A 14,609-nucleotide genomic window follows, 5' to 3' on the forward strand; every position below is an offset into this window, starting at 1 on the left:
TAGAATTCTAGTAACTGATTTTTTTTTCAATAGTCATGTTAATAAAAAGTTATCCTATAGAAATTTTAATTAAAGAAAATCTTCAAAAGGAAAATTATTTTCTTTGGCGCCATTTTCCTCCGCCATGTTTGAGCGACAACACTAACTGTCAGTTGTGTACCGTCCGCGTCCCCGGACGGCCGCGTCCTTCTTCCGCCACAACATTGTTTATATAAAGTCCATCTCGTCCTAAATGTTTAGTTCTCAGTAAAGTATTCTCTTTGTGCGTCGACATGATCAATGTGTGCTGATTTTTAATACCTTGCTGTTAAATAATGTAAGTATTTTATACGAGCCGCGGAGAAGAAAGAACTGTATGAATATTCATTCAAAATATTTAAAATTAACAAATAATCGACTTTTTATATAAACGAAGTGATGTCGATAGCCCATAATTCATTTAAATTAATATTTAAACTTTAAAAAAATATGAATATAGATATAAAATATACATTCATATGTAATTCATGTATTAAATTTAATAAATTTATTTAACGAATTATACAAGGTCAATAAAACATATTTTTTACACCTTCCGTAAATTAATTACTTACTGTGCAAGAAAATAATGTAAATAAAGATAATTTAATATTATTTTTATATGAGAAACCAGTCATTGCTACAAAATATTAATTAATTCAATGACATTTATCGGATAAAATTGCGGTAATTTAAGACTGTTAGACAAGCAGTCTTTTTTTGGGGTCCGGTTAAAGCAAACCGAATTAATATATATAAAAGAAAGTACAACAAGATTTTACAAATTACATTTTGTTAAAATACGATGTATAATTAATGGAAAAAAAATCTGGTTTTACATCAATTAAACTAATCACTATCGTGAAATATTGTACGGAACTACTACTAATAATACTGCCGTGTGTTATGTTATAAACAGTACCTATCGCTACAATTAATTCATTGAGTATTAAATACCTGCAACGGATATGAAAGACCACGAAAAGAAATTAAATATGTAGTGTTTTCTAAATGTTTATTGAAATTTCGTATCGTGTACGTCATTTAGTCCCAGTCAATTTTTATATCTTGAATGTATCTCTAAACTTCCCAGCACTGTCCCGTCGAGCCATCCGAGCGTCCTTATGTGCTAAATAACGTGGAAATGTTAGTTTTTAATGTATTCGCAAACCATTGTCTGCTGGCCATAGAATGTAACTAATTGTTATTTAAATTAAATTAAGTACAAATTACCAAAACATATTGAACGCCCCTGCATTGTGACGCGACCTTACAATAATATAATTCTTTAAGTAATATTAAAAAGGGTTGAAAATAAAGCAGTTTCATGAGAAATGCAAGCCTTACCGTAGCTGTCGCTCTACAGAGATACAGAGATATTATAAATCTACGATGGATGCAGTCGTATATTAGTATTAGTTCCCCGTGGTTCCTGTAACGCTAGTATCCCGTGTAAGTAAGTGTTCCATAAACAGTAATTCTCCTAACGAGTCCTGTCCTGCGATGAGTAACACATTCGCGTGACGGAGATGTCGCCAGTTGTGCAATTAGCAATTACATAAATTGCACTCACAGGAGTCACCCTCGGACACTCATACATTTACAGAGTCTTTACCTTATTACGAGCTGTGATCGTCTTTGTAGTATGAAACAATACTATGTCTCCTACTCCTCACGAAGTTCGTAACAGAGAAGGGAGAAACGGTAGAGTTACTTTCTATGTACATATGAATGGTCAGTTCTCTGACGGTCAGTATTAAAAGTAATATACATAATTAATAAACCTATAGGATAAAGAAACGATAGGAAAATAAAATATTTGAGAATCTTCTACGATGTCATTTTTCAAAACAATGGAGACACGCTTAAAAATATTTCGTGTCAATTTCGCATGAAATTATTTCCTTTGACCTCTAACAATCCTTAATTTTAACTTAGCAATTCATATAACACCTGGAATTACCTTATTATATTTCAAATTTGTGTTTTGTATTAATTTTTATTCTCAAGCGTATTGTTCCGTCAGTACATTTCTTTTGCGTCCCTTTCCCCGTCCATTGTGTGTTAATGAAGTAATGTTGACACCTTACCTCCTATATGTAACACACGTTCGTTACATGGACATAAGTAGGTACGCTATATATATTAGGTGTAATTGATAAACATTAAATTTAAAAATATGTATTTTCTTGGTCTGTTTCATAGCAAAATAATTTTAACAAGTTGATGTAAACGCTGACTTACTCTGTCTAGTTTGTAATAGGAATATATTGTACAAAAAATTGCATGTCGTTTGAAAACATCAGACACAAACAGTTGGTTATACAAGAACAGAATTACAAAAAGCTGTTTAAAGTGTCGTTACAGTAAAGAGGATTTCCTCCTTTATCTTGAAATCATGAATTCCTCGCACTTCTTGTCTGTAATTTACTCAATTCATCACCAAGACGGCTTCGGACTCCTGGTCTGAAAGTGTTCAATGACGATTATTAACGTTACCTTGCTGATATATATATATGTTTATGTGACCTGAGTTTAATATATATATATATATATTACACTTAAGTTTAAAGTAGTTTCTAAAATATTCTTTTAAAAATTTTAGTTTGCTTAACTCTTTATCCGTACGCTAAATCAATTTACAAAGAATCAAATCCGACCATCTTTTTTAATATCACTTCGAATCTTTCGTAGACTACTCACTAAATAAAATGTCCCCCGGATGAACAGCGGATATCGACTTAAAAATATTACAGGTATACATAATAACTGAGACAGGACAGGAAACGCCACTTGTGAAGTAACCAAGAAAATGATATTAGTAAGCCGATGAAGGCTTAAACGAAGGCTGATGGTTGACATTTCTATGTTGGGAGTCATTGGAAGTAACCATGGCTACGGAACATAAACATTATAATTTGCCTCGTTCATCGCTTTTATATAAAGGTGGCGTTTTGTGTGAATGTCTGTGTGGTTGGTCGTACAGTAAGTGATGATGGTGTACGAGAGGATAATCAATTGTTTTAAGTGGTCTTTATTTGAGTGTTAATTGTCGCCGTCTCCACATAACGCTGGTCATTAGCGAGGATTACTATGACGTCATAGATGTATTACACCAGATCGATACGAGAAATGTTTTATTAATTCATTAATTATCGTGTCACTGTCACTGTTGTTCATGAAAAACTCCTAATTAAGAAAATAATTATTTTTATTTTAAATTACGTGGCGACGAAAAAGTGAAGATCATATTTAATTTTGATGGATAATATCAATTTGATATTTCCCTAATTAGTGTCGGAGAATAATAAAGTTTCTGTACATTACAATCTGACTGGTTAATGGGTTTTATATATTTTAAATAGAATTATCCTTCCAATGGCCGACGCTCTGACGTGACATAATTTTATACCATCTTGTTTGTAAGACATTTTAATTTGTTACCAAAAAAGGGGTTGAGATATAAAAGCTTAACCAGATTATGTTTACCTCAGAATGCGCTGCGTGTTCTCAGGTGATGGTCGCGGAACGACGCTATGATGCATCTAATGTTAGGCTCGTAATCAGTCAACATGTGAGCAGTTTGAAGAAGATCATCCAGAAATACATACACTGATACTCAAAAGTTAAAATCTGAACCTGCTCATACACCTTATGAGCAGTCGGCTAAGTGTTTTTTTCATTTCAATGCTGTATGCGAGTACTCTCTTTTTGTAATCCCATGCTTCAATGAATCGTATGTGATCTGTGCTTTATTATGTCACAGTTCATCATTATGTTCATCGGCCAGGGCGTGCTCCGAACGAACGAACGATTATACCTCCCGGTACAACGGGGCACACACAGACAGACCTGCAGTTGTACCCATTACCTATTGAAAAAACATCGAAGCTAGATCTGTTATTTCATATTGTTGCTCGTTCTTGGACAATATAATTACATATGTTACGATCAGCTCGTGAGATGTTACTCTAAATAGGTCCATATTTTTCAATTTGAAATTAGTATTCAATGTCACTAAGTGTCGACGTGTCTCCGACACCTATACAAGGTATACACCTTATCGCATTCAAGTTCCTAATTTAAAAACAAATTATGTTTATGACACTTATTGAGATATGAAATGTATAATATATTTTTGATTAAGTTGTAATGAGTGAGTTTTGTCTGAAAAGGCCCCTAATTATAATGTGTTATAAGGAACACTTCACAAACGAGATGTGTTTCTTTCACTTTGTAACATCTGAGGTCTCACAGCTGTTTGTTTGACCCAGTTCTTATCGAAGGGTTCACCTGCCCCTACATTCGCGAGGAAGGGTGCTCGAGGTCATCGACTTCTCTCTTAGCCCCAACGTACGATGTTTAGATTCAGTTATACGTCATCAATATTCGCTTTACGTGGTTTATTCTTTTCATTACATATTATTTATTACATATTTCTAGAAATTAATATAAAGTTCGAATAATTATTATCTTTTTATTATGAAAGTAATGTTGAATTAAGACTTCAATCAAATTAAACCTATCATTCCGGAGGTCACAGGTTCGAGTCCTTTTCATTCTATATTTTCTGATTTAATATTTATATTTATTCGTGTCATTAGTCTATTATTTCTGAACTTCAGAATGAATGCGAAGTCATATTGTCTTCATTTTACGTTATCGTCGTCATTTAAAATTACGAAACAAATATATTATTAATATTTCTTCTTTTAATACATCAGTCATTATTTTATCTCTTAATGAACGACACTATCCGACCAGAACACATCAGATTCAGTTAAGACACTACAGACGTTACTGTAATCGTATAACAATCACCGTGTCGGTTAACTTACAATAACATATTGAGATTATTAGGTAATTGATTTATTGCCGTGTGCTACGTATGTCGGACTTGAGATTTGAAACCAGTATGTTTAGTGCAAGTTAGCATCGCCACACTGCACACGAAGCGTTTGAAGTTTTACATTCAATAACCTACGCCAATAATATAATGTTTGTGGACCATGATGAAATGCTAAGGCGCCGTATGTAGTGACGACGCTAGCTAAACTAAGCAAGCAGACGGTTTGTGAATTCAACATTATTCGTACTACAAAATGATTGCACGCGACTTCAATCACTTAAAAAACAATCTGTTTATTAATCGGTTTAAAAATGTTGAGAACCGTACTAAAGGTGTATCAGGCCATCAGTTAGGATAAAACTTTGAAACCTTAATAGATTTGTATTTATACGGTTATTTAAATGACTTTTACGTAACTTTAAAGGTTCCCTTTGTTTCGTTGTAACATTTTTGATTAATGTTTCGTTCTTATACGTTGCGGCGTCATTATATACAACCTGTGACCGTTGTAATTTTTTAACAGAATTCAGTTCCTTAGAATTCAGTATTTTGCAGTTCATGAGATTAGTGTGCACAATGAAACAAAACAAAACTACAGAGATTAATAACAAATAACCAAATAACTTACATGTATCATAAGTCTAAAATAGAACTCTAACTTGTGCTCTCTATATGAATAGATTCTAACTTAACTGTGATCGTAAGAGCTTTGATTATTTCTTATTTACATGAGTATATGTTGATATCTGCTCGCGGTGGCCGTTGTGTATACATTGTGACTAGAGAGGTGCCTTGAATGTCCGTCGTCGTGTAAAGACGAGTCAGCGACGAGGAAACTTCCTTATCAAAACAAACAGATGCTTATCAAAGTTAAAGTTTGTCGGCCACGAGACACCTCCTCGCGATATCAATGAATGAGTTTAACCAACTTCAAGCGACGTTTAAAGCGACATGGTTTTTACACGTACCTACCATACATTTTCAAAGTAGTTCTTTTGTATAGAGGATACCGAATTTCTGAATTTGCCCAATTTGAATAATGATTTTATTTAGACATATTATGCAGTTTAAATAGATATAGAGTTGTGTGTGTGTGTGTGTGTGTGTGTGTGTGTGTGTGTGTGGTGTGTGTGTGTGTGTGTGTGTGTGCTCGTTGTCCTTCAAAGTAAAGTTGGTTAGGGGGGAGTTGCGCTTGCCGTGTGTTTGTGTAATAGGCTATTGAGTTATGCTATTAAGTTATGTTATATGAATGAGTGGATTGAACGAATGAGTCGATTCTCGCACGCTGTGAGATTTATAGTTCAATATAATTATAACAAGGACCCAATGATGACCTGATCCTATAATTTAACACTTTCTACGTTCTCTTGTATCAATACAATATCATCGTAATAGATGATGTAAGTGTATAGGAAGTCGATACTGTGTTACGGCAGCTGTACATTTCATAATTATTCGTTAGTGCGCGTGGTACAGCGAGCAGGTTACAGGCTACTGGTTGCTGGAGTAAGGAGTTATAACAAACACGCTCGCTGATAGAGTCACCCGACATCCTCAACAGTTAACGTGACAATATAAAGAAAAATTAATATAGAAAAATAAACGTAATAATAAATAGAACAATTATCACGAGTTGGTGAACATCTTAGCTGACCTGGACCCGGCTTTTGGTATTTTATAAGATACTTTATCATCTTGACTGGTTTGGACAAAAATAGTCAACTAAAATATTACTCTTATTAGGATGTGTGTACATTGTGTATTTTATTATAATATGAATATCACAATGAGAACTGCTCCTAAAAGATCAGTAGAACGAAAAAATATTATATAGATTTTAGATAGCAATGCCCTGTTAGTGTTATTTAATAACATTAATATATGCGACTTAATGAAGCCGACTTCAGTAACACAAACGGGAACAGATAAATAATTAATACTTGATATAAACTTACAGTTTTTGTCGTTTAAAGTTTTCAGTTTCATTAGCGACTTCGTAGTCGTAACATTATGATGTATTGAAGTGGTTAAAGAAATAAATATTGTTGAGAGCATTACTGTATGGAGTGCGGCAATAAACAGCCCGTGAAACGTTCCGACGATATACTAACCAGAATCGCTATAAAAATATTACACTCCTATGAAACTATCAGATATTTTTGTTTTTAAAATCTATAACAATTTACGATCAAAAACTAAAGCGATTCAGTGACCGCTGTTATATTTTACTGTGATATAAAATAACATCTCCGAGGAATTCATACACGAACATGTTGCTTTATATTTCGAAGTACCGAGAACGGATCAGAAATGATAACAAAACAAATTGATGGATGCTCCTGACACCGATTCGAACGATTACGTACAAAATACGATCAATTAATGTTCGTCGGTGTAATTATCGACATTTTTCTTTGTTCAACGCGTCTCAAAAGCGGAGTTGTAGGTACAATGTACATGTGTGCGGCGACTTTCCCAGGAATGTGTCTCGTAACGGTAGTTTGTAATCAGTAGTCGGCAGTGACGTCTCTTACCGACGTTCTACTGAAGCTGTCGAAGGGCCGACGCATTACTCATCGTGTAAGGATGCCTTCACAACACTAGTGACATCTATTGTTTGTCCTCTTTAACATTTTCCTTTATATCAACATGGTTTTCATACTTCACAATTGTATTTCTGTTGTATATTTCATGACATTATATTTCATGAAAGACATGCGCTCCCTTCTCAGCACTGTCAGACGTCTCCGTAGTGCTTGTGGCTTGCGTGCATTACTCACAGCTTAATCATGTAACGCATACATACTTTTATAAGACGCAAAGATTTTTGAATATATACAAACACTATAAGCCAATAAACATGACCACCGGTATAGCAGCCTTGGTTTCGTTCTGTCGTACACCCGAGGTATTATTTTTCATTGCTTAAACTTCATTGTTACAAGAACACAAAAACAGTTCAACAGAAAAAATAATACTCAGACAGTCTGTGAGCGCGCTGTTATCACTAAAAACAATACCTTACAGACAACATTAGGTGAAACAAAACTGTTGAATATATTTTATAGGATACTACTTTATTTGGATATAGCTTCGATATATAAATTATAAAGTATTGATTATGTTCGTTGAACATCTAGGTCGTTTTAATATTAACCAAATGACGGATGCGTTCAGCAAACAATGCTGGCGATGCATCAGCTCCTTGAGAGACGTTTGTATTCAGAACATCGAGCCGAGGAGGTGAAATTACTTACACACCATAATCGTAATCAATTAGAACATCGACTCAACTTCCAAGGACTGTAGGTGGTCAGTGTTCGCTGGCTCGTGCACGCAAGTCCATACATTATTTCTAAGTGAGATTTACTGTACCATTGTTCTTGTAAATGTTTCAAACGCTGGACATTTGATTTTATAAGCCATATTAATCTTTGCCATAAAGCCGTGCAATACGTCATACTCATCCTCAGGGAAATGAAAATTATAGATATTATAGTTAAGGAAAAATGATGCGATTTTATACTACGACGACACATTTAAATTCATTTACATAAAAAATTTGTTCATTGATAATAAATTATAAATGAGAATGAAAATGAAAATAGGAAATCAATTGAAGAGGAGATATCTAACTATAATTTCTAATTTAAATGTTTGTTTTAGAGTTCGTATTGTTTAAAAATCTACATACATTTAAAAGATAGACGCGGGCAAAACACTGAGCATAGTATTGATTACACTAATTGATAACGACACACCGGAGATTACTGGCATACATGACTGAAAATAAATGTCACCTGGTGGGACATCGCGAGTCCAGGTCGACTGAAGGCCTTTCACTTCGCGAATCTGTATCGTATGAAAAACCGTAATGCGACATGCGATAGATAACAGAAATGTTAGAGGCCTTCGATAAAGATTTGTCTTAAACATTCATATTTGGATGAATTTAATGGCTTAACTATTTTGTTACATATCATAACCATCGGCAGATTGTTGTTTTTTATAGTTGTTACAGAAAAATAAACAAACAAACGAGCAATGTAACAGTTATTCTATGCTTTGGTTGATGGATAATGATAAACGAATTTAAAGTATCAATAATACGTAACTATGTGTATCACACACCGCAGTGCCCGGAAACTTAACACTGAACACGACCTTCAGAGGACACCAGACACATTGTATATTTATATATATTGTGTTAGGAAGTCACTTCTTCATATATGACGTACTGTATGTCCGTAGCTCGTGAGACGTGAACCAGCAGAGTGCTGCGTGCTGCGATGTTATGGTGCGGCGCGGGGTGGTGTCCGTGTGCGCGGGGAGGGCGGGGAGGGGCCTGCGACTGGTGATGGTGATGGTGATGATGGTGAAGCCGGCGACACTTGCTGACGTCATCTTTAAAGTTCCCGAAGTTATGGTATTGAACTCACTTCACATGAACACTTAATACTAAATAAATAAAAAACACTCGTCGAAATTACTTTGTGACAACTTGCTTTAATTGTACCTAGTCAAAAGGTAATGTGTAAAGTGAATGTTACAGTCATCGCGTTATTAACTAATACGCGACCTAATAAGTGTCATTAATAAACAAACAAAGATTCAATAAACAGAATCTCTTCAACAACCGCTATTATGTACTTTTTCACTAACACCATTCATCATTCAACGTTGCACACATTCATGACTTTCTGAAATATTTCCTCCTATCATTGTCACAATTACTTGCTACGAGGTCGTTTATTATTGTCTATAAATTATGTTAAGTATGGCATACTTAGGGATATTTAAATTCAATTCAGTCAAAGAAAAAAACCCGCGATGAATAAAGTAACAATTTTAATTTTAAATAAAATTCTTTATAAATTTCTAACAGTCGATGGTCGGAGTAGTTCAAGTAAATTTTTTAAAGGTTCCCCTTAAAATTTCCCGAATATATTTTTAACTACTTCGATTCATTTTTTATGTAATTTGCCATTCCAAAAATGTCTTTACTATTTATTAACTAACTCTAAAACTCCTCTCTTTTTTCCACAGACAGTTCCAGGTGTGTGATGTGAATGTTGCGTGTAATGTTTCCAGGCTCGACCGATTTCAGGCTCCCGAGCGGTAGGTGTGGGGTCAACGAACTCCAGCCGGTCGGAGCCAGCAGCTGCAGCAGGCGGCTGGCCGGAGCCGGAGCCCCAGTACGAGGAGTACTTCGTGGAGCACGACGTGTCCACCGCCGACGCCCGCGCCGCCGCCCAGCTCCTCAACTTGGATGACAGTAAGTATGAGCCTCTTCAGCAATACTCCACAAATAAAAAGAGTTGATAGTTTTAAATATTTTTTTAATAATTATTGCCAGAATACCAAATAAATTAGATTTTTTTTAACGGTAACTTTTTAAAATAAACGTCTATCGTTCATAAATTTCTGTAACCTCCTCGTCCATCTCTGTATCGAACGTTAATCTTCATGAGATTGTCTGATACAGAAGACACGAAGGTCAGACTTTACAAGAAGCGGTCTAAATAAAATCTCATTATTTAGAACATAACTTATCATTAAAAATCCTTTTTTATGTTTTGGAGATTCTATATTTCTTAAGACATAGTTGTTTGGAATTTTATAAACAAAAGTGACAGATTCATTCTCTGGCGCATGTTAGAATTTATTGCACGAGTCAAATGATGAACTGTGTAGCGAGATAGGGACGTTAAAAACTACGCTTCATTATAATTCCAGGTAGAAATAAATGAAACAGCTCTCGATAATAAAAAAAGTAATAAAAAAAGCAGTATCAAAGTGAACTAGTGAGTTACGGCGAAGAACTAAACATTCGTCATAACTTTCATGGAGTGATGCAACTTTGTCTTAGAGTAATTGGTTCAATGGCTGTGAGAATTAAGAAGGACGGCTTTAAAACTGTGTACACAGCAGTTTGAAGGTCGGATGTGATTAGACGGCGGCATACGACATGTGACAAGATTATCTTGGATAATATAACGCTAATTATATAAACTAATTAAAATAATAGGAATCTTCAGAAGAAAAAAATATGTTTGAATAACTTTATTTAACATGTTGGACGTCTCGTTCACAGTGTTTTTTATTGCTCTCTCAAACCTTTATACAGATAATAAAAATATTAGAGAAATAATCTTTGAGCGTTTTCTCTGATACCTATATATATATGTATAAACATTAAACAGCACGACTATAGACGCCGTGTTCCCGATTTCAAATAAAAGATGACGCGATGAATGAAAATACGTTATGGAGTCTCTATGGAGTCTACTTTAATATAGAAATTTTGCGATTAGTTTTTTTTAGTTATTTTGTAAACACACAAAATATGCAATATCCAATAATATTAATCTACTTCCAAACTAACGTCCTATGAATCAGCTCTGAACCGAATCCGTCTATAAGATCAGTGATTTCGTTCATATTTTCCTTGAAACCTTATAAATTCCGCGTCCCCTTCAACTTACAGATCTTGTTTAGTATGTACTCAAACGTCCGTAATTCAAGTGCTTCCGAGTACTGAAGGGGTGACAGTGATCATTGCTAGCTTCAAACAGGCGAGGGTGCGGATAGCGGCCTCGGGTATTTGAACATTAAGTCAGCTGTGATGAATCTGCATCGAAACGTGATTGTAATGATGAGCCAGCAGTGAACTTTGATTACAGTCATGACAGGCTCTAGCAGTCACAGTGACCGATGTATAATCAGTACGATAATTAGATATATTATGAAACGGACCTTTGTACTATGAAGGCTGACTGCCTGGCTCTCAAACCGACAGTCGCTCCTATACAGGGTATATATTATATGTTGTTAACTCACTAATTGTCACTGTATATAAAAGATTGTCCAATGTCATGTAATTTAATCGAATGAATGCGCACTTCACTGACTTACTGGCGAGTGACGTGTCCCAAACATACCCGTGACAAATCCTTCCTTTATATTAAAACAATAGCTACTTAGATTTAATATTTCACGCATATTATGTAGTCAGTGGGATTTGTTAAAATAAACACAATGTGGGTTTAGAGTCAATGAGTCGCTCACCAGACAATACCTACTGGTACGAGGGCTGTGGGAATGTCGTCACCCAACTTATAATCAGGCAATAAATTTTATTTTTCTGTTAGAAATCCTTCAGTGTGACATGGTTATAACTTAAATAGTATTAATAAATCATTTTTTATATTGTTTTACATCGATATATAATATTTAGTGCAAGGTTAAATAATTCCGACTCTGTATGCCCCAGTGTAAGTTACCGTTCAATTATTAATCAACCGTCATCGATATTGAAAGATTTTTCTATGGATTTTTCTAAATAAATACAATAGGAGAGTTCAAAACTTGTTAGGTTTTAAAGTATAGAGTTAATATTAGACCAAAAGATCTCAGACTCGATAAGGAAAACATGACAAGAGAATAATTTATTAAGAAGGAAATAAAAAAAAAGACAATCTGTTATAAGAAATATATTTCGTTAACATTTAATGGCCACCTGTCTCTTTTCGCAAATTGTAAGGTTTCCAAAGCAGCCGGTCAAGGTGACGGGCGTGGTGTCTGTGGTACGAGGAGCTTCCGGAGCGGACGTTCTAGTTCTACATGTTTATATAATTCTAATTATTTATAAGATTAAAATCCAAGGCAAATGCCACGATCAGTTTGAGTAAAGGGGACCTGTCTCCAGTCACCTAATCAGTTACTACTGGATAAAGTATTACTCAGATTTGTTCCATGTCACGCACGACTTCCTCGATGTGTTTTTTGCTTGTGGTCGGTTAACCTTCGATTTGTTTTGTCACGTCTCACTTGATTTCCATTTTATACAAAGAATGTAGCATAATTACGAATTTCTAAAAATTATCAAAAAAAACTTGGATTAGTTAAATTGAAACCGAACGCGAACATCCGCGGATAACAGTCATCGATATATGCATCCATTGCATCAGTATCAGATTTCAGAATACTGAAGGACAATAAGATATATGATCGTATCTCCTGCATTACGTTATCTATACGTTACAAACAAGTTACCTTCTTATAAACAGAAAAAAAGTACGATACAACTTCAATCTATAGATTTTATAAATTATGTACTGTAAGTATTTACTTAAGTTAATTCGGACGAGCACGTATCCCTAACACCTGTGCCAGCTTGAAGGACTAATGAGTCCCGAGTTCAGACATCCGATCAGACGGCTAACCATTGTCCTCTGTTACACAACCGCTCTCAAATCATTGATATTCAGTGTCGGAGACGTCTCGTCAGCTGTGAGGGGAATACACAATGAGCTCCTCCTACTATCTTTTACAGACGCATTTTTCTAGTAATTGATGAGTCAGTCAGACTTAGAACAATGAATGACTGTCCATTTATAAGCTATCTAAGCTGGCAGGTGACGCTAGCGACGGTTTACGTATGTCTTTATATGATAACTTAAATTTTTGCCTCAATGGGCGGTGTTTCTGTCAGTTCCAGAGACGCGTGTGGGTTGCGGTCCTTGCAGCCGTCGTGAAATGGAGTACTGTGAGAGCCGCGTGTTGTCCGACCACTGCTGCTGCGAGCGGCAGTTCCTCCCGGAGCCGTTCCCCTGGTTGCCGCACACTTGCTACGTCGGGCCTCACCGCTGCCGACCAATCGCCAGAGACTGCACCAAGTACGCCCGCCTCAGAGACTGCTGCTGTCTGAGGAGACTCGCAGAGAGATGTGAGTGCCCTCAGCTGATATGTTCATATAGAGTCCTTTTAAATGCTAACGAAAAGATGGCCACTGAAACATTAAACTCCATAACAATGATGAAACTCTGCTTATCATAATAAATAAATAAATTATTAAGTAGGAAGCGAATAATTATTGTCTTTTATTGTGACAGTAATGACACATTTCAGTTTTGAAGTTTCTCGTCTTCAGAGTTATGTATATGGAGGAATAGAATCCTCCGAACTGTTTCCAAAACCTTCATATAATATCCAACTGCCTGTATCTCTTGTTGCAACATCTAGGCTTATCCTCCGTGTATTGTCCAGGGAAGTCGATCCTGTCGTCGTCCCCGGGCGGTGGCTCGCGCTTGTCGCTGCTGGTCTCAACACTCCTCGCCCTCCTCAGCATCACCTCCTCCACCAGCATCTATTGATCTACACTCCCACACAGACAACATAAGACATTGAATTCATTATTTATTTCTTTTTAACGTATTAATGTGTAAAAATAAAATTAAAAGAACAATTAATTTTCGTATATCTTTGGAGAGTGGCCTAAAAAATTATACGACACCAAACAGAAAATGTAAAATATTTGAACATATTTTGTAATTTTTTTTCACTTACAATAATATTACTGTATTATTTGTTGGAGAAAGATCTTAAGATCAATTATTTATTTAAATTATAATTAATTATTGATATTGTTTGACACCAAAGGTGCTTCGACTGAGTTACCAGAACATGTAGAGATAGGTGATAAGGAGAAGCTGATACAGTATTCACTTCGTATACAGGATGATCACATCCTCGGGTATTAAAAGGAACAAAAGTATTCATATTTTATGAACGAATTGTATTATATGGGAACATCACAATGAAGCAGGGCCTGCTTATTGTTTCGTGTTGTTAAATATAAAATAAATAATATAAATGTCGCAGTTTGCGAAGAAAATGAGTTTTATTTCAATTAAACCACAATTAAATATGTTTAACATACTCTACATGTAGTCGGAACATT

The 14,609-nt window shown here is 35.2% G+C and overlaps 1 protein-coding gene across 2 annotated transcripts; it reads left to right on the forward strand.

Annotated features, from left to right (window-relative positions):
* Positions 1–140: 140 nt before the first annotated feature.
* LOC116773005 (uncharacterized) lies at positions 141–14,543 on the forward strand. Of its 2 annotated transcripts, none has more exons than XM_032665355.2 (5): positions 141–316; positions 9,119–9,293; positions 9,959–10,142; positions 13,362–13,595; positions 13,892–14,543. In XM_032665355.2, the coding sequence occupies exons 2-5, from the start codon at positions 9,162–9,164 to the stop codon at positions 14,020–14,022; spliced, it is 681 nt and encodes a 226-aa protein (XP_032521246.2). In that variant the 5' UTR covers positions 141–316; positions 9,119–9,161; the 3' UTR covers positions 14,023–14,543. The 2 variants fall into 2 exon arrangements, with proteins under 2 accessions (XP_032521246.2, XP_032521247.2); XM_032665356.2 differs by having other exon boundaries at positions 144–316; positions 13,916–14,543.
* The last annotated feature ends 66 nt before the right edge of the window (positions 14,544–14,609 follow it).

The sequence above is a fragment of the Danaus plexippus genome, assembly GCF_018135715.1.
Source record: "Danaus plexippus chromosome 18 unlocalized genomic scaffold, MEX_DaPlex mxdp_35, whole genome shotgun sequence".
NCBI classification, from domain to species: domain Eukaryota; kingdom Metazoa; phylum Arthropoda; class Insecta; order Lepidoptera; family Nymphalidae; genus Danaus; species Danaus plexippus.